The sequence below is a fragment of the Perca flavescens genome, chromosome 23, assembly GCF_004354835.1.
Source record: "Perca flavescens isolate YP-PL-M2 chromosome 23, PFLA_1.0, whole genome shotgun sequence".
Taxonomy (NCBI): domain Eukaryota; kingdom Metazoa; phylum Chordata; class Actinopteri; order Perciformes; family Percidae; genus Perca; species Perca flavescens.
This window is the reverse complement of record NC_041353.1, coordinates 10737044-10761801: the sequence shown is the minus strand read 5'-3', so window position 1 is coordinate 10761801 and position 24758 is coordinate 10737044. Positions and strand designations below refer to the sequence as shown.

The following is a 24758-nucleotide window of genomic DNA, read 5'->3' as shown; positions in this document are numbered from 1 at the left end:
GGTATTGGCCGGGACGCACCCTTTAAACAAGCAGTGTTGATTTCCCCCTCTTGTGTCTATTGATCCACCGAGTCTGTACACCTAGGGGGCTGCTATGATTTACACACATCTGACCCAGCAGAACACAGCACTGAGCTAGAGACAAACCACCGCTTGAGCATCAGCCTCTTTTTTTGTTAAATTTAATTATATTATATAAACTCTGATTTGAGGTTGGTTGTCCGAGAGAAAAAGAAATACAGTACTCAAACTGACTTAATTAGGTTTAGTGTTTGAAATGGTTTACAACTAAATAGTGAGTACTGATTCGTAACCAGATTCGAGACCAGTACTATCCAGTTTGTTTTAAAATAAAGTTTTCAGTGCACACAGTAGATCCTTTTTTTTTTTTTTTTTTTTTTTACATCAGAGTCCTCTCAGCAAATCAGTAAAATGAAGCCCACATTGTTGGCATCGGAGTGTACAGTGGCAGTAGTGGCACAGGCTGAGAAGGCGGCTGTTGCTCGCAGGCATGCCTGGAGCTGTTGTCCACTGCCTGAGTTGAATGATGGTTTGTTTTCTCCAAATAGCGAACTCTTAACACTCGTCAGACTCAGAGGGTCCACATTATAATGGGAGCCATTGTAGAAAAGATTGGAGTCTTTCTAGCAACAAACATGGAACACTTTGTCAAAATGGTGCTTTTATGCACAATCATACTGACAAAAAGACTTCCCTAGTCAGGAGTTATCTCAAAAATGGCATACTGTTTTGCAGCTGACTTCCGATTTTGCTGAAGTATCAGACTTTGGAGCTTAAACTTCCACAAATCAATTATCAGTGTCCCAACCTGTGTTTCTGTTGGGCTGAGAATGTACAAAACAAATGTACAGATTTCAGGGCTCCAAACCACAGCACCCAGACAATAGATGAAACAAACATTTTGCGTATCACCCACTTTCATAAGTGTATGGCTAATTGTACAGCCTGACAAACGCAAAACATTCACCCACTCAAAGCCAAAAGCCAAGAGAGTTCCTTTTGGCATTCAGTACAGGCATGAGATTCACATCGCTGTCCCAGCCTTTCATCACATCATTTTAATCATCCTCATTAATGTTTTTTTAATGACATAAAATTCTGCCACGAGCTGGCTTTTGACGAGTGAAGCGAGAATAATGATTCTGCTGTTTATTTGTGGTGTTCCTGTTGGGGGGGATAATGAGTGTGTTTGTGAAGCAGATAGGGCGACTATAGCCTTGTCAAGGTGTAAAAATCCTGTGCAAACTATGCCATTAGCATGATAATAAAATGTGTGTGAAGCTCAGGTTTGTAACTCCAAGCCATATTAAGTGTCTAAAGTACCAATGATGGCTTGTTGGTGGAAGTGAATGTTTGCATTAAAACACTGTGTGTATGTGTGTATAGACATATATTATAGCATGTGTGTATAGATAGATATAGATATAGATATAGATATAGATGGATATAGATATAGATATGGATATAGATATAGATATAGATATATATATATATATATATATATAGATATATAGATATATAGATATATATATAGATATATAGATATAGATATAGATATATAGATATAGATATAGATATATAGATATAGATATAGATATATAGATATAGATATAGATATAGATATATAGATATAGATATAGATAGATATAGATAGATATAGATAGATAGATAGATACATACATACATACATACATACATACATACATACATACATACATACATACATACATACATACATACACACACACACAAGTCTACTGTGACTGTCAGCGGTTTACTCATGCTAGCACCAATGGCATGCAACCCAAAGAAAGGGAACAATACTAATTGAATAAAAATAATTTAGTACACAATAATCATGCATGCATAACACAAATACATTTGTACTTCATACCTCAAAGTGTTCAGTGTGTTATAATTGCCCTCCGCACACACAGGCACAACATCTAAATTCTTGTCTGTTTTTATGCCTGTTTAAAAACAAAAACAATTTTACAGTATTACTTGTTTAGACTCTAGGGTGTTTCAGTAGTGTTTATCGGAGAGGAAAGTATGTGTCATAAGGAGTTGTTGTCGTAAAGCGTGATAAAAGTATGCATGATTTCACAGTCTGCATTACAATGCATCCTGGATGATTCAGTCACATGTTGACGGCTCTAAATGCAGGTGGAAGTGCACTCCACAGCGTGGAGAGATTGGATCACTGAGGCTACAGTCGGAGGTGGTGGTCATCAGGGATGTCCAGATGCAGGGTGGTGTGAATGCAAATGGAACCTAATTGGTGCTGTAATATGTGATAAGAAGACACGCCTCTAAAGCACAGTCCAAAAATTACCAGCTACTCTCCCTCCAATGACTTCTTCTTCTCCCAAGGGTGTGCTTCTAGGCTCTCAGAAGTAAGTTAGGTTAAAGTGGAGCGCTCTTGCCCATTTGCCTTAATCTGCAAAATCAATAACGGAGGATTTCTGGAACGTTGCTTCCCTCCCATTCCTTTATTGTTGCTAAGACACAAGGCTAAAGCTCTGAATTAAACTCGTCTGTCACCATATATCGTGTTTTTAAAAATAATTAGAAGCCCTAAAAAAACTGCAGTTTTTTTTGAAGGTACAAGCATCTAGCTTTAGCACCCTTTAGCTGCCTTGGCAACAAGAAACATTTATTTTGGCTGAACTAATCACAGACTCACCATGGGTAAATGTTTATTTGCAAGCACAATACTTAACCCTCAAGGTTTTAAAGTTAATCTATGCTACCTTGGCCTACTTGAATTGTCAAGTTGGATGCAGGTAGGCGCACAAGTGTACATAAGCATGTTGCACTCCAACAAGGAAAGGACTTTCGACAGTCGACCCACTTACTGTCATCCTGTCTCTGAACACTAAGCTCTATAGAGACAGATTTGGAGCAGTGAGCATTAGTAGAAGACTCTAAGACCACTGCATTCCATGAAATTCTGCTCCAGAGAGCTCCTCTTTCTATCTTTTTTTTTTTTTCTTTTCCTTTTCCTCTGACACAAACCGAGACAAAAGATGTTACCTTAATAGTGGGGTAATTGGGCCTTGACCCGCTGGTAATACAAAGGGAATACTCTGTCTGGTCTGGGTCTTACCTGAAAAGAAGGGGAGGAGAACTTGAGTCGCATACAGAGGTGTGACTGCAGATCTTATCAGATCATTAAAAGTGTATCTTCACGTCATCTATCTCAAACTGGACTTGAGCAAAGCTAATTGTCCCGTCCAGTAACAAGGTAGAGTTATCAGATTGACCTGTAGATATTCCCCTTGACAATATTCCATTTCAAAGCCCAAGACTGCCGGAGAGTGCATTGCATGTAGGGATGCACCGAATCCTGATTTGTATATGGTGTTCAGCCAAATACCAAATCCACTGGTTAAGATTCTGCCGAAACTGAATACCGAATCCTACTCCCAATCTCAGTCCATTAACACAGTAAACACATTAATGAAGTAAAGAAATGGTTAACACAAGCTTTTAGCTGTGACTGTCCTTCCTTAGCCGTACCTGAAGTTGCTGCATTTTGGCTGCGGACTGTAGAAAGAAATTCTAAGGTTTGGCAGAAACCGAACCCCGTGAAAAGCCCAATATTCGGCATCCCTAATTGCATGACTAAGGAAACGAGGAGGTTTCCCCCTGACTGAATTTTCTAGAATGTGACTAAGCATTATCGGAGTCTCAGTGTGCTGAGCCAAAGCTCAAAGCCCTAATGCCACCGCGCCGCTTTAGGGGAATAAAGCTACATTAAATGCTTTTTTTCCTATTAAACCCCCTATTCCTCATCTCTATAAGGAGCGTATGTTGCTTTTGATCTTTTATAAAGCATATCTAATATCCATATTCAAATGACTGCCTTTTTTTTTTGGCCAAGCAGAGTCAATATTTGATAGCTCTCAGAGGCAGAAAGGGATTTGTGCAATACCTGATCTGGTCTTTGAAAGAAGACTTTACAGCTACAGGTGGTGATGATGAAATCTTGTTTTGCTCACAGCATAAACTCCAGCAACTATACATCCTTGATCAACTCTTTTAAATTCATAATTTCCTTTTTTTTGGCCAGCCAAGAGCTACTTGAGACATAAGAGAAGTTGATAAAAAGTTATCACTTGAGAGGAGCACCGAGGCATTTTGTTTTCAGGTTGTCTGTCCAGCCCATTCTATATCACCCTCTCAACACCTTGAGGAACACCTATTTTTTTTGTTGCCATTTTAGGCCTATATTTTTGACAGGACATCTTGGGAGAGAGAGAGATCAAAGGACCACAGGTCGGAACTGAACCCACGGCCGCTGCGTTGAGGACTGAGCCTTTGTATATTGGTGTACGCTCTACCAGCTGAGCTACCCAGGTGTCCGAAATTTCTTCAAATTTGGCACAAACGTCCACTTGGACTCGAGGATAAACTGGCTAGATTTTGGAGGTCAAAGGTCAATGTCACCGTGACCTCAAACGTATTTTGGCCATGCTGAAGTTATGGCATTGGGGGGCTTTTATGGCCTTAAATTGAGAGGGAGACGACATGCAGCAAAGGGCCGCCGCTGGATGTAAACTGCACTGGGTTGGGGAGACCTACAACCGCGAGGCATTAATTCTAGTTCTCCTTTCACTCTGTCACTCTGTCTTTCTATGTCTCCCCCTCTCTCTTATATCCCCACCCCCATTGAAATAGCAGCGCTTGCATGGTGACATAATCCCAAAAAGCTTGATTTGGCTAACTTTATAAGTAGTGCTTCTTGTGTGCCTGGGTCTCAGCCTCAGCAGAAAAAAAAAGTCCAGTGGAAATGTTGCATTAAGCCACTTATCAGGGTTGAGCACATTCGGATAATCCTGCATGCTCAAAGTGGCTCCTGTTATGCAGCTGCTTGTGTAGTACCGTTAGCACCAGAGTTTTCCCTTCTTATTGGTGTGCATGCGACTGTGCATATGCGCTGACAATACCGTGTGGGCAATGTGGCATTTGATGTGGTGTGTATTTGTGCGAGTGAAACTTTATTTGGGGGAAAGCTTCAGGTGTGTGTGTGTGTCTTTTAATACGTGTTGCAAAGGGTGTAAGCCTAACTGTCACCAGGTCCCATGGTTGACGATCCAGATGGGGCTCCCTCTTCTTCTTCTTCTTCCTCCCCTCTTCTCTGTGTTGTGCTGCCCCAGGTTTGTTGTTTCCTTCCAGCACAGCTCAATTCATATAAATGATATCTATCTGTGATTACAGCCTGCAAAAAACACAGCAGCGGGCCGACCTAGGCAGAGTGTGCGCCCCGTTAAGGCTGAGTCCTTGGCAGCAGCCCAGGATCGAATTTGATCTGCGGCCCTTTGCTTCATGTCATCCCCTCTCTCTCCCCTTTCCTGTCTATCGCTGTCTAGTAAAATAAAAAAATTATCTTTAAAAAAACACAGCAGCAACTTAAGCCCCTTTCTTTCACTTTCATGCCTTTTTAAGGCTTAAAGCTCCATTGCGAAATTTTTTTGTTGATTCTTAGCAAAAAAAAAACGGCAACTAAGAAACTGATAGCTCAGCGCTGCTCAGAGAAATATATTGAAAACACAAACCTCCGTTGCTTCTCTCCTACGCTGTAAACCTTGTCTTATATTATGTAAGTCACTTCTATTCTCCAAACAAACTCCCATTACAAGTACGAACATGTTACAAACATGATTCCTTTGGCACGGCAAACCAAAACTCCCCATGACGCTTGTCACCTCAGCAGAACAAAACATTGTCTCACACTTGTCCTGCTGTCCTTCTCCTTATCACTCCCCCACTTTCTCAGCCATCTACTGCCTCTCCCCCTCCGTCTCACTCTCCTCTGGGGGGGGGGGTTTCTTATAGATAGCTTTGCCTTATCAGACGATCGGTTAGATGGTCCGTGGAGAATGGGCCTGGAACTCCTCTAATCTAACATTGCTTGTTCAAAGTTTCTAATCCCTTATTGCCTCAGTTAATGTGGAACTACCGGTTTCACAGCTTATGGCATACAGCATTATATTTTTGCTTGTGGGTTTCAATCTCTTCCTCAAATCTTTTTTAATTTTTAATTTCTCATATACCTATTTCATTATTTCAGTATCTCATTTTGTCCTCCAACTTGAGTTCTTCCTGTTTTTCATTGCTTTGTTTATTCCCCTATTCTTCAATTACCCTGGCCTGGCAGTGCTTTGCCGAAAAACACAAATGTAACCAATGTAAAAGCTTTTCTCTCCCTTCGTTTGAATGGCTTCACTTTTCAATAAAGCTGAATAGACATGAAACTCTGTCATGTTTGGGCTATGAGGAAATGATGAGCTTCAATGTGGGAGTGAGGATAAAATAATTTCCTTCAAGACAATAAGTGGGTTATTTGCACGGTTACAAGATGAATACAATTGGGGGGTGTTATTAAAAGTGAGGATATTGCATAATATTCTACGGATGAGGTGATCACAAACCCATTCTGTTGCTGATAGGTTGACTATTAGTCAGGATATGGGTGCTATTAATGTACATTATGGTGCAAGGGGAGGTTTATTTTTAACTGATGATACAGCTGCTGGGATCAAAATGTTTTCTCATAAAGGTTAAATTAAAATGTGTGGTGTTTGGACCAATTACTCGGAGTATGATTTCCTTGATTTCATTTTTTTTATTTGTTTCCCTTTTCTTACCTCTTTCTTCTTCGAAATAATCCCTAACACTTACAACTTTATCAATCTTAACTTTTAATTACATTTGTAACCCTCCAACACCTCATTTTCTTTTTCTACAGCAGTTTCAGAAGCATACTCTTTAGTATGTAATGTTCCAACAGAGTGTGGCCTCCAAAAAACATAATCCATCTCCTGATATCCTTTTTATTTTCTGCTCTTGAAAGGCAGAACACACTTCCTGCTCAACAATACATCCATTCTGCCTTAACAGAAGCTCTTCTCTTCCCTCGCTCACGTCCCCATGTGCTCATCCTGTCCATCTAATGACAAAACGACATCGTTCCATGTCCTGGTTGGCGTCTCTTTCATGTCCCTGTAATAGACCTGTCTGCATTGTCTCTATTTGACTTTTGTCAACGCTGTCACTCTGTGATGCAGAGCCAAATTCCCCCATCACACTCGGTTGACACATTGCTCTTAAACGGTCGACTGTGTGTAGAGGTATGGCTGCACCCCTGCTGGTAGGGCTGTCTGCCTGTGCCCCAAAGCAGGCTTTCCCCGTCACGTGCCTGTGGATATGTGCACACACAGCTGACTGACAGAATTGTGTCTGCAGGTTGGGTGTACTGGAGTCCGTCCCTAGGGAGCTGTTTTGAGTACACACATTGTCGGGTCATTTGGGTTCCGTCACTTCTCTCTCTCTCTCTCTCTCTCTCTCTCTCTCTCTCTCTCTCTCTCTCTCTCTCTCTCTCTCTCTCTCTCTCTCTCTCTCTCTCTCTCTCTCTCTCTCTCTCTCTCTCTCTCTCTCTCGTTTGTTCTCCCCTGTGGAGATCTACAGTGCTGCCTGATGTGATTCACTCTGACTTGGGGTGACTTTGAGAACTGGGACAAACACACAGAGACACACACACACAAGTCAGAACACTCCATACACTAATGATTACCATAACTGGTGTTGCTTTCAGTTTGTCTCAGTACTCTCGGTGTGTTTTGTGACCTATTCTTTTCTTGCTTTGCCCCTTTAGGTCAATGTGACAGTTGACTACATAAGAGCAGCTACCGGTCCAGGAGAAAGCACCCCCGCGTTCTCAGAACGCACCTGTGCTACAGTCACAATTGGGGGCATGTAAGTAGCACATCTTATCATACTAAATGCTTTCAGTTTATACATAGCATATAACATAGGAGTTTGTTACAAATAAGCAGCCCTCCCTGCCAGATCATACAGTATTTAATTTGTCAGCGTAAGGGACATAACTAACACATTTCCCACCAAGCTGTCTCCCTGCGTAAAACTTTAGAAGTTAGGTTCATGTGATAAGACGACACAGAATAATCATTTGTAAATGCTTAGAACTTGTAATGCCATCATACATCACAAAGTAACCTGAAAGTGCTTCTTTGTATTTAAATTTTCACAAGAAGGGTCGCCTCAGTGCAAGCAATTATTTTCTATCTGCAAACACTGCTTTGAAGAAAATCTGGTTTATCGGTTTGAAACATTTATTTTATACAGTACCACAGATATAAACGTTATTAAAATACTCAGAGGTTCAAATTTAATCAAAACTGGATAAAGGGGCTTTAATGCCACATGACTTGAATACCTTCTCTTCTCAACCAAAAAACAGTTGAAAGCCGTGCTTATCTTCTGTTTTTCTGTCTGTATGACTCTGGACTTTATGTCACAAAGCACCGTTGCACGCACATGTGGAAACCTAGATCTCTTCGCCATCAAACCAACCGCCTCGTGTGTCTGCGTGCGTACACAGAGGTCGGAACCCAACCTCGTGACCAGCCAATTACAACCCAGCACTAGCCAACTGCACCAGCCGCTCCGCTTCACAGATAACAGCTGGCACGATCTCACATGAGCGTGGAGGTCAGAGGGTCGAAGCGGGCACTGGGGCAAATGTTTTCCGACCTTCTATGGTGCTACCTTAGTGTGTTTTGAACTATTCACAATTCCCTTGCTTGTGGTAAGCGAGTTTGTGCTCAGGAGCACATATTTTGGAAGAAACGTGGTCTTTGTTGGTTAGAGTTATAAAGCAGTATTAAAGCTGTGCAGAGGTGATAAGGTTAAGCTTGAAGCAGACAGGAAGTCCTCCTTGTATGATATCCCATACCAAATGTGTCTATATTTAGATAATAATAAAAAATGCTGTGTGCTGGCTCTGAATTTTCCTTTATTTAAAAAAATAAATGAATAATCAAATAAGTGTTGATGTCAGCAAAGAAAGGTCAATGGAAGCATTTTATTGGTGAGAAAAAGAGCTGTCCTATTGTGTCAGTTAACCATCTCTGCAACATGAGAACAAGACTCATGCACTTGATGGCACAAGCTCAGTTCTGATAAGGTAATGGTACTTTATTTGTCACATACACGTACAAACGAAAACTTTACTCTCCTGTCCTTTCATTTTCGTTCTCCCACACATCAACCAGAACACTAATGTCCAAGGGCTAGCCACTAAGTGCTGCATTAGGGACAACAATACTCCCCTCTTTCTGCCCTTCATCCTCTCTTCAGTACATCCGTAACACAGCAAGGAAGTAGTTAGTCAAGTGTGCAACGTCAACATTTAAGTGACCTTTGTTCCTTTGCAAAGCCACCTTCGGAATTCGTCATGTTCTTCTTTTTTTTCTTTTTTTTTTTTTTTTTTGGGGGAGCTAGCTCACTTGGAATTCTGTGTGAAGATAAGGGGAATGCTTGTTGGTTTTTATTAGAGATGTTCCGATACCAGTATCGGTATCTGCTCCGGTACTGCCTAAAACGCTGGTATCGGGAAGTACTGGAGTTAATGCACGGATCCGATACCACGTAATAAAGCCCTAAAGAAAATCTATGTTAAAGTAGATTATTTGTTCTTTTTCCATTATAACTGACTGTCAAACTGGACAATAAAAGAAAGTTCTGTGGCGTTCATTGTTTGGGTTTGTTCATGTTTCACAAAGATAGAAATAATATCACATCCATACAGGGATAGTAGTATACAGTTAGTAAACATAATAAAACATATGACACACTGGCATCGGATCGGTACTCTGTATCGGGCGATACAAAAGTTCAGGTATCGGAATCTGTATCGGGAAGCAAAAAATGGTATCGGGCCATCTCTAGTTTTTATTAAAAGTAAGTCTTTCTCTCTCCCTCCCCTTTCTGCAGTAACATAGCGGAGGCTCTGGTCAGTAAAGGCCTGGCCACCATCATCAGATACAGACAGGACGACGACCAGCGCTCCTCCCACTACGACGAGCTGCTTGCCGCAGAGGCTCGGTGAGGAACAAAACACTTTCACACAAAAACGCTTTCACGTTCACTCCTTCCGTCTCCCTTTGACCGGAGCCTTCACACTTGACACGATGGGTCTCTCAAACATGCATGTGCGCACACTACACTAATCTTCTAACCCTTTTTTACACAGACCTACACACACACACACACACACACACACACACACGAGTTGTGCATGACCTTGACCATTTTTGCTCTTGGGAAGAGGAGAAAATTGAATATGACCTTGGGGCTTTTTTCCCCAAATTGCTTTTCCATTTGCGGTTACATCCAACATGGCACAAGTAAAGCAACTCACTTAATATTTTTCAGAATTTATTTTAGCAGGGCCACCATCATAAGTCACAGCCCATAACCGCTGTTAACTACATTTCCCCAGAAACCCATGGCATTGCTCTTAAATATTCACTCATACATATGTTGGCATGCATAATTTAGTTTTTAACATACATGCCTGTACACACATACACCTTCCCAAGCGGAGGACAATAAATCAAAGGCTCTCTGAGGCTCTATGAATATAATTATATGGAGGTGCGGTGGAGAGATTTAGTACGAGCTTTATTACTCTGCTATAGATTAAGATCTGCTGGCTATAGGTAGAGCAGATGCAGCCACAGCCTCCTTTTATAGGACTAACTCTTTCACTCCCCTCTCTCTCATGCAGTGTCACTGCCCACCTGCCCTCCTTTTCCGCTCTCTCCCTCCTCCTGCTTCCCTTCTTCTTTTGCACATTTTGTCCTTATTTTTTCCACCCTAGCCGTTTTCGATTTTGTCCTCCTTTGGCCTTGCTCTTCTGTCTTCTCTTCTCCCATTTCTCTCTCTCCCTCCCCTTCTCTCTTTCATGCTCTCTCTCTCTCTCTTTGTCCCTAGCGGGGTCTTATTAGAGTTGATGAGAGGTTTCTGTAGCCTAGGTTTTATTTTTAGTTCCCACTGCACGAGGCCAATGCCCTGCAGCCTTTAAGAAACCTCCTCCAGGCTATTAAATGCATGTACTATATACATGCTTGCATAAATGCACACGCTCCATCTTCGAGGCAATAGCCTGCTTCCCAGTGACCCATAGGGGGCATTATTCCACCCCACAGCCGCAACCATGGTGGTCATCTTCATCTCATACGGCCCTCGAGGCTTTTTAAAAGAGCAATCACTAGCACCAGTCATCATCACTAAAGCCCTAGCTGGCTCTAAAGAAGCAACCCTTGGCTCTCCATTTCTCCCCATCCCTCCATTCTAACAATTTCATTTTATTTATTTCCTTTTTTTTCTACTATAATTTCTCTACCACCATTTCCACTTTTTCATCTCAAGCCTGTAGATTATCTTGGTGGAGAAAAAAAAACGTTTCCTCTAGCACTTCCAGTCGAGCCATAATGGCATTTCAGGTGAAATGAACTGGTATGAATTTACATCCTTCTTCACAAAGCCACAATGGCTCACTCTTTGTACCCACAGTGATTACTCAAAGAGCTCCCATTTCTTCAGGTCTGTTAAGCCTCCAGCCCTATGCTTTCTCAATGTATTATCATGGTGCTTGAGCTATATTTGTGATATATTTTTGTGTGACTGTAGGGCCATCAAGAACGGGAAAGGGCTACACAGCAAGAAGGAGGTTCCCATCCACAGAGTGGCTGACATCTCTGGGGTATGTGTCTTTTTGTGTATGTATACGCAGGTTATAATCTTACACATGGGAATGAAAGCTTTTCCATGATGTGTAATAGGACAAGCATCTGAAAATGCACTGATATAATTTAATATTCTACAAACGGTGGATTTACATTTCCACACAACTCCCATGACACCGAAAGAGCATCAATGCCCAAAAGCTACTGACTTTTTCTACCACACAGTAATTTGAGTCTCTCAGAAGACGATCTATAATCCTCGGCTCACACCTCTCCCACCCCACCCATCCCTGATCCTCACAGCCGGTCTCCTCATCTTAAAGGAACTAAGCGGCCTCTAAAAATAATCAGCGCCATTAATAAAACCATCAGTGGTGCTCGGTCCTAGCTTGTTTACGTGTGCCCAGGGGCTTGATAGAGGCATCATTTGGCTAATGATGCCTGATTGGGAGTGCTCACCAAATGAACATTAGCGCGAGGAACTCATAAAATCTCCCAGTAACAAGTAATGGGCGATCGGTACACATTGTTTTTAATCATGTGCTTTTGTTCGCACGACCCTGGAAGCTGTTTTTTTTTTTTTTTTTTTTTTTTTTTTTTAATCTGATCCCTATGTTTTTGTTCACCCCATGCTCACTCTCTTCTTCAATCTGTAATTGAACAAAAGAATAGTTTCGATCCATTAATTCTAGAGACACTTCTGAAAACTGTCCCTTTTTCCATCTTAGTTTTCACGAGAGATGTAGTCCTACATGGCTACAGGCTGTCACAGTGCACTTTTATACCCAAGTGCAGTCTTCATTAAGTCGTTGTCAAACAGAGTGGTTGGATTAGATGAGCTCACATGGAGAGCAGAGCAGTGGAAAGTGTCCTGATGGCACTCACACAGACTATAAATGCGGCTCGTTAATGGCCATTGTCGCTTATTGGGTACTGTTCTTGCTGTTGGCTTATTTTTATTTATTTTTTTTAACATTATATTATTCTCACAACACCCTAGAGGGAAATTGAGGTCTGGTGGTGAATAAGTCACCTTTTTTGAAGCTACTTTTTTTTACTTAATGTACCTATTTGAAATGACCTCAACATGGTGGTCAATGGACCGAACTTTTTTTTTTTAAATCTCACAACTCCAAATGCTATTAAACCTCAAAAGTTATGCAAAAGCTGTAACCTTTTTTTATTCAGTTATTCAAGTGCCTTTTATGTGTCTCTGTTCTTGACGACTAGCCATCTCTTCATACATTTTGATAAGCCACTACATGATCTACTGTGAATGACTCAAAATTGAACTTCAGAAACATTAGCATCTCATTGTCTCTCACTTGAGCTCTCCTGCAGCACTTGTACTTGGCTCTAAAGAGACATTTGGTTAAATTAATCATGAACCCTCCTTTTTCTTTTTCTTTTTTTTTTTAACTCTGAGTGGTCCACCAGATTTGGTGGTCATATACAAGCTCTGTAAGTTGCTGTTTTAAAGAGTCATCACCTTGCATTTGAACAGAGGCATTCAGCCAAGTTATTAAAGCGCTTTAACACTAATAGGACTTTAGTGTCTGGCTAATAAGTCTGACATTGCTCTGCGTAACTGCTCTCAGATGTTGTGCTGTTCCACATTGTCATCGTATTATTGTGTCAGCAGGACAGATAAATTACTGGACCTTGTAAAAATAATTATGACAGGAATTGTTGTGCTGACTGAGCAGCCCTGTGTTATTTCATCAGGGGTTTTAATGCATTTTATACTTATAAAGACCCAGAACTTAATTGGCTAAATTGACCTCATTCTATGTGCAGCAATGACTTGGGAGTAGTTTCAGGAGGAGGTGCTCAATAATTAATTTACTTTAATAAGAAGAAAATGCAATCCATGCCACACCCTACCTCCAGCTGGAGATTTTACACCTCTTACTCATTAAAAACTGTCCCAGTAACTCAGCACAGGCTGTGGTTGGCTTTACTTTTTAACATGATTGTGCTGTGTCATGCATTTGTGTGTGACATCAGCACTGTGAAGCCCCTCTAAACTCCCCCTTATTAGTGCCACTGTGTCAGTGGTTATTAGTGTCAGGGGTTTAGGTCAGTGCCTTTATATGCAGCTGCAACTCCTCCTCTCTCTTAGCATGTCCAGTAGGACACACACAGGATTTTCAGCCCCCCCCTTTCTTTTCCCTTTCTGCTCTGTGCTACACGCCCACACACACGTGCACAGGCGCTCCCCCACATACACATGGAAATACACAATACCATACGTCAGCATCCTTTAGCTTGGTGGTAAAGGTTTGCTGAAAGGGATTATGTACATTGAGTGGGATGCAGTCACAAATAGAGCAGAGATAGGTTTATAAACGTATAGTGTAGGAGATGAACAGAGGTGGTGGGAGGAGAGTGGATAAAGCACTTGCCTCACCTTGTACCTCTAAAGGTTGCATAATGAGGTCCTCTGCTCTGTCATGTCTCTTTTTTTTTCTTTTCTTTTTTTCTGAACCAAGTTAGACTGCACATCCCACTCACTGCAGGTGCTATAAATGTGTTTGTGTGAACGACCGAGTGTTGGGTTCTGTTGTCTCCCACTCAAGGGGCTATTTTGGACCGCAGTGGGTGGAGTTCAGGTGGTGCATCTTATGGCTAAAGCAAATACCCTTTACTCACAACATCCTGAGTCCCACTGGGGATGTGTGTTGCATGATGTCTCCAGTCCAGTTCTGTTACTGGCTCCCTTTTGTGTTTCGTACCAATCCCCCAAAATGTGTCCTATCAATGATTTTTGAAATTGGGAAATGCATTTTTAGTTCTGACTTTCCTTGTTTGAACACCGCCCTTCGCTCTGAGTCTCTGCTATTTCCATAGCTGCACCCACGCACGCACACGCGCTACTCCGGTCCATGACTGATTGTTGTACCTACATGCTCGCGCCTGGAGTAGACACGTATTAAATATTTTCTTTTATCGTTTATGAATCTGCCACTGCATCACCAGCCCTGTCTTGAATACGCAGGATTTAGCTCTGCTTGTATTTTTGGCCCGGGCACAACAATAAGCCAGTGACTCACCCTTGCAGACAGAGACAGAGATGGAGGCTGGAGGGAGAGAATAATTTTTGATTGCACAAGTTACCAGACGTGTCTCAGAGAAGTGGAGCAGACTTCATTAGGCCGGACTAAGACTTAAAGATATCTGGAAAAAGCCCACAGGTTCTGTTGTCAATAAACCAATTTAGTTTGTCTTGTCTATTTTGGTTACTTTTCATTTGGCTGACTTTTTTTTTTTTTTGGGATGTCATATCCAGGTTGATTGATGTTTTATTTTCACTAGGCCAATAACTTGAAATAACTCAAAAATGAAAAGTCCACAGTTTTGCTCTTTTAATATACAAATAATGTACGGGTATCACAAGATTGTCTTTGCTTTACAACTGTTTAACAGTTATATACTTACTTTTTACAAATATAAAACTACCACATCCTTAGATTTGGCTCAATGAATTATCTTATACAAAAGTTGCACAACCTAAAGAAAGGGTCTTGCATCAAGCACTATCTAACCTCATTTCTTTGTCTTTTTTGTCCATTAGGAGACACAGAAAGCCAAGCAGTTCTTGCCCTTCCTGCAGAGGGCTGGCCGGTCAGAAGCTGTGGTAGAATATGTCTTCAGCGGCTCCCGCCTCAAGCTGTACATGCCGAAAGAAACCTGCCTCATCACGTTCCTCCTTGCCGGTGGGTAGAGCTTTTTCCTTGCGCAGTGCAAAGGTCACTTCCTTCAGTGTTATCTGACCTACTCACTATGTCTGTACAGGCGTTAGTTGCTGCCGTGTGAAAGTTCATTGGCATATCATATGGTAAAAAAGAGTGTGTGTGTGTGTATTGGAGCAAATAAAATGTGCCACATTGAGACTTCTGCCAGCTCAGAGATCAGAGTGCAAGCTCTCCCAACACCTTTTAGCAGGCAACCCTGACAGGGCAAGGGGGGTAGCTGGGTATGTTGCACCAGCCACAACCCACTGTCTTATAAAACACCAGGGGTGGCGTAAAGCATGCGTCCCCTTTTGACCTCACCCTCCCCTCGCCGGCTCTCTGCCAAGTTTGAAATGTACTCATGCTCTGCACTCTACGTCTTTCTGGTCATCTTTATTTGAAACTGGCCACCGTGTTAAGGTAATGGGAGGTTAAAGTCCCGTGGATGGGCAGGTTCTATCTGGGTTATAACGCTGTATGAGCTTGGTGGGAAAGTTGTTTATATTTTTTTTTCCATCCCTCTCTTACTCAGTGTCTGAGAAGAAAGTAACGTTGTAGCTTTTTCAAAAACGTCAAGCTGATGAGCAGTATAGGGGCACAGAGGATGGAAGCTAATGAATCGGAAAGAAATAGTGTTGCAAGGATTAGTTGAATAATCGATTAGTGAGTGGAATACATCACCATGGGTTATGGGATATTATAATGGCATCTTCCCCTATTTTCTGACATTTTATAGACCAATCGTGCCTTCTTAGGCACCCATTCTTGCCTTTTCTGCCCATTTTTCAGCGTAAGAATATAACAGTGGTTTAGGGCAAGATGCAGATGGGATGAAATACAGACTGTTTGATAGCAGGTCTAGTCATTTGTTTCTGCTCCTCGACCGCCTTGACAGTTTGCGCTAGTAATAAAAACGCAGAGACTGTATCTTTGGCAGCCAACAATGATTTGCACATCCTTTCAGATCATGGGAATGGTGAGAATGCTTATCCCTTCCACAACAGATGATGCTCTTTGTTATAGTCGCAATAAAAATCCTTTTCAATCCATCTCCATTTCAGCCAAACGTTTGCCAGCAATACAGTTCCTCTCCATTTCCAGTAGTACAAACAGCATAGATTTCTGACATACATCATTCAGTTTAATTATGTGCGGCTGAATTGTCGATTCATTAATTAATTTTGCAATTTGCTTCTGATTGTCTCCGCTTTCCACTGATGGTTTTCGTAATTGCATTTTTTTTGCCCACTGCCTGCTACAAGATGTATCAACATAACCCCTGCTAATAAGCAGTCTCCAATATAGGCCCGTGTAAGATTTTTGTTTTTTTTAGCACCGGTTTGCATTTGACAATTTCCCCTTAATGAGAGGGCTCAGTGGAAATGTCAGGTGTGTGAGAGATGGTGTTTACATAGTCAGTCTGCTTTTGGAATGATTTTATTCAATCAAAGGTTATTAGAAAATCCTAAGAAGCACATTAGAGCTGATAGCCTAGGCGTATTTGATTAAGGTCGTCCCCGGAAGAAAACATTCATCTGCTGAAAATGAGACGACACGTATTGCCTTTAATATACACATTAAGCTGGATTAGCCCTGATTGATACACATCACCCCCTTTTTTATTTCGTTTATTTTTAACCGCTATTCCAATTAGAGTCCTCTGTATTACTTGAAGAGCTTGTGTGTGTGTGTGTGTGTGCCTATAGGTATCCTTTTCTTGTCATCACCTTCTTTTTCATTTGGTTTGGGGTGCATGGGATGTTTATGAGATACAATTTTATGTCTGGTGGGTCATGGCCTCACTGTTTCTGTGCATGTATGTTTTTGTAATGCATGGTTTTCTTTTGTCTGATAACTGACGTTAAGTCTCCATACATGAAATGAAGCCCTTGGGCTCAAACAACCCCTTATTATCTCTCTACCTCTAATCTCCAAGCGCTTCCTATCTCTTTCTACTTTCTCTTTCCTGTCAAAGTTATCTTTCTGCGTTTTATTCACCCATGTGCACCATAGGCTATGTTTGAAATGACACATACATGATACATTTTCTTCCCCAAGCCTCTAGTGTTTATCGGTGTATGCTGCCCCTTTGACATTTTATTTATTTTTATTTTATTTTTATCACGCATCAAAGTCAGATAATGAGGTGTTGAGAGCAGATCTTAGTAATGCATATTTCAGATATGCTCCGTATTTTAAAGTTAAGTAGGCCTCTCATCATAGAAGTATGCATTTTAGAATCTAGTTATATACGTATTGAATTAAATAGAACAATTATTTGCATATCCTTTGTTTTGGAAAGTGTGAGATGCTCTGAGTAAATATTTCTACATGCAGCCCAATTGAGAATATTATGAAAGGTCTTGCATTAGTCCTCTGTTTGATTAGCCTTGTTCTTTTCATACTGTATTCATCATGGCCAAATCTTTATTCTTTAACAATGTCGTGGGAGGCCATTGAAGAACAAACTGTTTACAGTAGAGCTGCAAATGAAATAATCCCGAGGCAGTAAGTGATGCAACACAGCAAGTCAAAATAATAATACCATAAACCCAATACATGTATCTTTGAATCTGAACTACCAGCTTGCAGCGGCATCTTTTCCCCTTGCTTTAGCCATATTATTTGTCCTGATTTAATACTGGATCCCATTCATTGCTCGTTTCTCCAGTGACGCACCTTAGAGCCTCGGTATCTTCCTTGATGGAGAAAGACGGTGCTTTAAGAAAAAACGGGGGGAGCAGGAAACAAAGGGTAGTGAGAGAAGCCCATGCTTCAAAGAGGGGCCGGAGGTCTGCTTCAGGAGTTGAAGGGAAGTTCCCTTTCCTCTTCTCCCACGTCACCTTTTCTTTTCTTCTCCTCTCACTTGCTGGCCCACATGGTTTCACTTCCGTATGTTTCCCAAAGAGAAAGGAGGGCTTCTACGCAGGAAAAGGATTTGAGAATGTAGCGGACAGGGGTAGAAGGATGATGAAAGGAGGAGGAGGTGAAGTAAGAGCTGTGGGTATAGAGGCCTGTTGAAGCTTAGGGACACCAGGCATCAAAAAGGCCATTTACTAGCATCTGCAGCTTTCAGAGATTCCGATGGAGGCCACAGCAGGTAAAGCGTACTTTTAAAGTTATTCAGAAAGGTATGTTGAGCAGCAGTCTGTCAAAAAGATAAAACTCCCATCACTCGGACATAAAGATTTACAGTGTCAGCAAGAAGCATTAGCCATCACAGTGTGTGGCTTAGTGCCATATACGTCTGATTTTTGATATCTTGAGTGTGTATGGTTGTGTACGTGTGTGTACACCTGTGTGCTGTTACACTTCCTGCAGTGTGTCTGAGTGCAGGAGATGGTAAGATGGTGGAGAAGTGGAGCAGACAATTAATGGACTGTTTCCTAAAAATATGTTTAGTGTAGTAGCAAGTCAGTCAGGAACAGTCTGCAAATGTTGTTGTGCTCTGCTCTGACCTCTACATATCAGTTTGTGTGTGACTGCAGCACTGCATCTCCTTGAGATTCTAGAAACCAGGGGTCTGGATGTTTTGAGGCCTTGAGACACGTTTTAAGGCCTGCCACATAATAAAGTTGCTGGTAAGGTGGAAATAATGACGTGTATTAATAACACTTCATCAGCATTTACCTTAATACCCTATAAGCTGTGATTTTGAACATAAACATGGGCTATGAGCTGTGTTGGCCCTATAATAAATCAATCTTCCACCATAGCTGATGCTCAAGTCTAACCTACTTAACTTTATTAAATAACAAAATGAGTTTGCTGTGCATGAGAAATAATTAAATGTGAATTTCATTATAGATTATTATGCCTAGTGAATGTGACATCTGATCTGTGCTTCAGTGAATTGTGGCCTGCAAGAAAACCATAATTTTCTAGGCATTATTTAACTTGCCACAGGCCTTACTTAAGCCTACACCTCATTATTTGGGTTGTATTATCCAACCAGCTTTGCATAGAGAACAGAATATGCCACCGTGTAGTTTTTGATTTAAAGACCATGCCCCTTAAAATGGAAGAGATGCTGCTATTCTTCATTCATGCTTTTTTTTTTTTTTTTTTTTTTTTTTTTTTAATAACACAAAAATTATTTCCATAGCACTGTTGTGTGCAATGGAGGAAAGGACGTGGTGTTGCCGAAGCCTAGTCGGAGGAAATGCGGCTTTGCATTAGTGAGCCATAGTGAGATAATGGTGAGACGGAGAGATTTGTCGAGAAAATAAAAGCGAGGCATAGTCCAACAATCCTGGGATTTTCCCCAAGAGCGTGCTCCCTTCGTCTGCCTCCCATTCGCCCTCTCTAACCTATAGGTCTTGCCAACCTGCATCTTTCACCCACTGCTGAACTTCCTGCTTGCAACTGACTTGTACCCGGGGAGGGGAGATATTCATACAGGGACGGTATAGGGAAGGGAAGATATAGGTTATATTTAAACAGAATGATAGTCTCATGGGTGATGGAGGAAAGAAGTATTGTAGTAGCTGTAATAACACACACATACGCACACTCCCACACACCCCCCCCCCCTAGCTTTTAGGTATTTGTTTTTGTCTGTTGCAGAGCTAATTATGTCCTGTCAGCTGCTTGTCAAAAATCAAGAATGACTATCTTAATAACCTTAAAAAGATGGACACTAATGAGATTCATACTGAGCTGACTGTGTCCTGCAATTATTCATTTATACCTGCAGACATGCCAAAGCGAGAGCACAAAGCTCCTGGCAGGTTATGAGCAAAAAGTCAGAGGCTAATCAATATGCACATTATTAGCATAGGAATTTGTGACATGTATGTATAAATTCCAGTGATGATACTAATGCACTGCAGCCGTACATCGCCACATTTCTCCCAGCTGACCCATTTCTACAAGATGAAGCTCATTATCTCAGCTTGGTTAGCAGAGGAAGAGAGGTCGACTCAGTCCTGTTCCTGCTATATGTTGGGTCAATTGAAAACACATTCAGTTACAGGGTATAAAATATATATTAGAAAAGAAACTGCTCGCCGCAAATGGAATTCATCCAATTAGTTTGGGGTTTTGAGAACTAGACCGTTCCTCGCTGAAAAGAATCCAGCCTGTTTGTGTGACTTGTGTATTTGCATGGCACTTACTGGTGCATTTTAATGACTGGGAGTATTACTTAACTCTTACAAGTACTCCAGTCGAACAGTATGGCAGTGAGGTTACGAAACACCAGTTTAAGCAATAGTTTGAAAGTTTGAGAAATGCACATATTCACTTTCTTTTCCAAGACTTGGATGAGAAAATTGATGCTACTTTCATATCTGCCTGTTAATATGAAGATGGAGCCAGTAGCTTAGCTTAGCACAAACACCTGAAGCAGGGGGAAACTGCTAGCTTGGCTCTGTTCAAAGGTTAAAAAAAAGAATGGTGTGGGCAGAGGCTTAAATGGTATAAATTATATTTAGAAATGTAACACTAATTATATGTTTGATATGGAGAATGATTGTGGAAGAAAGACAAGGACTTATGACGAGGACAATTGTCTAGTCTATGCAGAAACTGACAGTTTATGGGGTGAGAAGGAGGAACTGCAGTGTGTGCGTTTATGACTGGGCAACAAAGCTGTGTGTGTGTTCGAGCTAAGGGGACGGGCTGCATTTCATCAAGCGGACGGCTCACCCTGAATCACAGATTAAAATGTTACGTCTTCTCCACAGGGCCTTCCCACCTTTCTCGGAGTCTAAGCTCTATGGAAGGGGAAAGAAGCGCGGATGGAAAGTGATACAAACAGCATTATTAAATGATACGGTTGATAGCATGTCGTCTTTTCCGAGTTGGGTTGCAGCATTTGGAAATGACACAAATTGATTTTTTTAGCAGTTCATTTAGTTGTGCGCTCTTTTGTTAAAGTCATTGCTAACTCTGTTTTCAGTTCTGTCTCCAAGGCCTGATGCACACATTTTAAAATGAGAAATCTAATATCTACCTGATGATTAATGTGGTGTGCGGTGGATTGACGTGTGGGCATGCGCTTCAGGACTGTGTGTGTGTGTGTGTGTGTGTGTGTGTGTGTGTGTGATGTCAGTCGTGATCAGTGTATGTCTTGTTTGTCTCTGAGATCAGATAAGATAGATATTCTGTAGTTTGACCCAGATTTTTATCTTGGTGTCAAGTGTGAGTTATGTATCATGGTGCAGGTTAAAATTGGCTGTGCTAAGTGACTCCCTGGCTTGGTTTAAATGCTGCAGGGAGGAGATTACAGTAAGTGTGTGTGTGTGAGTTGCAGGATATTATTGAGTGCAGTTCGGAAAGCTGTAGATCATTTAAGGAGAGCATTCAGCGTGTGTGCATTTGACTGATGATTTGGACTTATATCTCAGACTTATTTTATTGGACTTTATGTATATATAAAATTACATTCATATTTGACTTATTAAAACCTTATTTTACAGTCTATTACAGTCTTTATTTTTTTCGTTTCTAATCCCCCTTTGTGTATTAAGGTTTTTTGGGATGTTTTTGTCTTTTTAAGAGAGCTTGGGCTGGATTAAGAATAGTTGCTGATGTGGGCCTGAAAAGCCCTTTGAGACATTGTACTACATGTGCTATAAAGTTAAACATGACCTCTCTGTGTACTACATTCCCAAGTAGTCCTGATTTTTTGTTGCTTCGGATAAAGGCGTCAGCTAAATGTAATGTAGTCTTTTCTGTGGATTAATTTAGAAAGACATAGTTCCCGCTCTTAATCATAGCTCCGGCCAACCCAAGCAGCCCGGCCAACCCACCCCTCTCTCTCTCTCTGCAATTACTTCATACACCCGTTTTTGCAAAGAGTGTGCGGTATTTGCCCTTCTGTTGTTTTCCTCTCATGTCTTTGTCTCTTCCTTTATTTTGCGTCCCACATCCCTCCTCTACTCTTTATTCTGGCGCTGTTAAAGCCACCCTGTCCCACGTGGAAGCCCTGTCCTTGTCCACTTCTATAAATACTTGCAGATGATCTTGGCCGTCAGTGTCTCCTCTTCCTCCTCATCCTCTCTACTCTTCAGGAAGCATTATTTACTTTTGAGAGGCAGGTACTTATGTTTTATCGCCCTCTCAAGACGAATATTATGCAAAAAATTAAGATAATGTTTGCATAATATTCGTCTTGACAGGGGGGCTAAAACACAATATAAGTGTCTGCCTCTCAATGACTATATCACAGGTCACTTTTTATTTTGTATTAGGACAGTTAAGCTTCCCCAGCGAGTCCCATCCTGCAGTTTGGAGCAGGACTTTATTTCTTTACTATTTCAGTGTACTACCTTTTTAACTTGTTGGTACTAGAATAATAATAGTTTTTTCAATCCGCTAGATTGTGCAGAGAAATGTATCTTTTTAGATAAAACTGAAAGTTTCCTTTGGGCACATAATTTGTTAAAGTTGGAAAATGTCATTAATTGCAATATATTGCAGAATATGGCAATATGTTTAAAATCGCAATATGTGACATAAGTATCTTGATAATATCATATAGTGGGGCCTCTGGTGATTTCCACCCCTAATTATTTAGGTACATTTCTAAAGCAGTTCTTTATTAAATCTTTGTGTTACTGTGTGTGTTGCATTTTACCCTCTTGTAAATCTCATTTAAAGAACAATAAATTGTTGTATCACCATTTTGCACAATATTATACCTAGAGTGCAAAGATGCAAATGGTTTAGTGCAAAACAGAAATGTGCATGTCTAATTGGTTTAAATGCTCCCTGCTGTATATTGAATACATTTATGTCTCAAAGGTGGACTCAACAGTTCGTAATAACTTTTTGGTGCGGACTGTCCTGTGGCCTCATTTTGCCTTTCCTGGGTCATTTTCCCTTCTCTGCGTCTCTCTGTGTGAATACGCTGATGTCTCTTGTTCTTGTTCTCAAAAATGGGACAGGCTTGTGCAGAGGTTTCTGTAGGGAACAGAACGTACAAAAAAAAGCTACTAGGTTATTTTATTGTAAAATCAGCTAGGAAACTCATAAAGCTAGGAAATGTTACACACACACACACACACGTTGGTACGTGTGGATGTGGCCTTACTGTGAGGTGACCATGGCGCTAGCACATCTGATTTTACTTCTATGCATATGCTGCCTCAGGAGTCCACACCGTGCACATTTCATGCCAGTGAGGCTCATTAAATTCAACATGAGCGTCAGAGGAAAGGAACACCCTGGGAGAGAGCTGTTGCTTTATTAGTACAATGCTGTAAACAGAAACGGTCATTGAGGTTCTCTGCTTGAATCAATACGGCACCAACTTGCTTGCTACTGCGCATATTAATGTAAGGATTAACATATAGGTACTGCTAAGGTGTTTTCACCTTTACACACATGCTTTACTTGTCTGTGCACTAAGCACACGTTGCATAGACATAGTACATCGAGTCCTAAGGGGTATCGGAAGGATAGAAAAGAAGTGAATCTAAATTGAAGCTAAGTATGCTCCTGCACTCAAAAACATACTCACTCACTCGCTCGCTCACTCACTCACACTCTGTCTTTCTACCTTACAGCCTAGTCCTTTATCTTCAAACAGACATTCTCTCTCATGCATATACCTTTCTTGCATATACCTCTTTTTATCACCGTATATATTTTTTTAAACAGGGTGAACATGAAATGCAGAGCCTTTTATATTATATCTACTCATTCCTCTTTCCCCCACCTTTGCCCTGAAGCTTATCCATTACTACCTGAACTCTACAAGAAAGCCTCTGAAAATCTAGCCGAGTTCGACGTCGAAGGGTCCCAGAAACGTTAATTCAACAAGTCTGTTTTTCAGTTGAAACTGCTTCTACACAGAAGCACTTTAGGCACTCATTACTGACCCCTTGATGACCAATTATCCACTAAGTGCTGATGATAGTGTAGCTGGTTAATCTGTGTTGTGCCACGGACATACCTTTTGTGAAATAGTGTGGCTAAGCCACTTTGACCTTGGCCTATGAAGTGGCATCCGTTGTTCGTCGCAGTAAAGGTCCTGAAAATTGTGGAAACAAGTCGAGTCAGTGACCTGCTGATATTTATATAAATGGCAACCGTATTTCTGCATTCGTGCATTTTTTTTTTTATGTTTATGTGTCCTGGTCTTTCGGACTTCAAGCCAAATCATTTTAAAACTGTTCAGGACATCTTGTTGTTCTTTTGATTAGCTGCTGTGCTAACCTTTTAACTCCTGCAACTGTGTTGTCTTTGGCCAGGTATTGAATGTCCACGCAGTTCCAGAAATATGCCTGGAGGGATGCAGGTGGCGGAACCGTTCAGTGACGAGGCCATGCTGTTCACCAAAGAGCTGGTGCTGCAAAGGGAGGTAAGCAGTATAGAGGGACATTCTGGCCCTGGTTTCATCATTCCCATGTTGCTAACTCTTGGGTGTTCTGCTATTTTGGCACTCACATTGCTGCATTTTATTTTCACACTCGGAACAGTCCAAGTTTAGTCTGCT

At 41.2% G+C, this 24758-nt stretch overlaps 1 protein-coding gene across 1 annotated transcript in view; it reads left to right on the top strand.

Moving 5' to 3' along the window:
- snd1 (staphylococcal nuclease and tudor domain containing 1) overlaps positions 1–24758 on the top strand; it is a 179150-nt gene that overhangs the window by 31034 nt on the left and 123358 nt on the right. The window contains exons 12-16 of the mRNA XM_028570226.1: positions 7682–7782; positions 9823–9933; positions 11524–11596; positions 15154–15295; positions 24514–24623. Coding sequence (XP_028426027.1) covers positions 7682–7782; positions 9823–9933; positions 11524–11596; positions 15154–15295; positions 24514–24623 — 537 coding nt within the window. The remainder of the gene's footprint in view (positions 1–7681; positions 7783–9822; positions 9934–11523; positions 11597–15153; positions 15296–24513; positions 24624–24758) is intronic.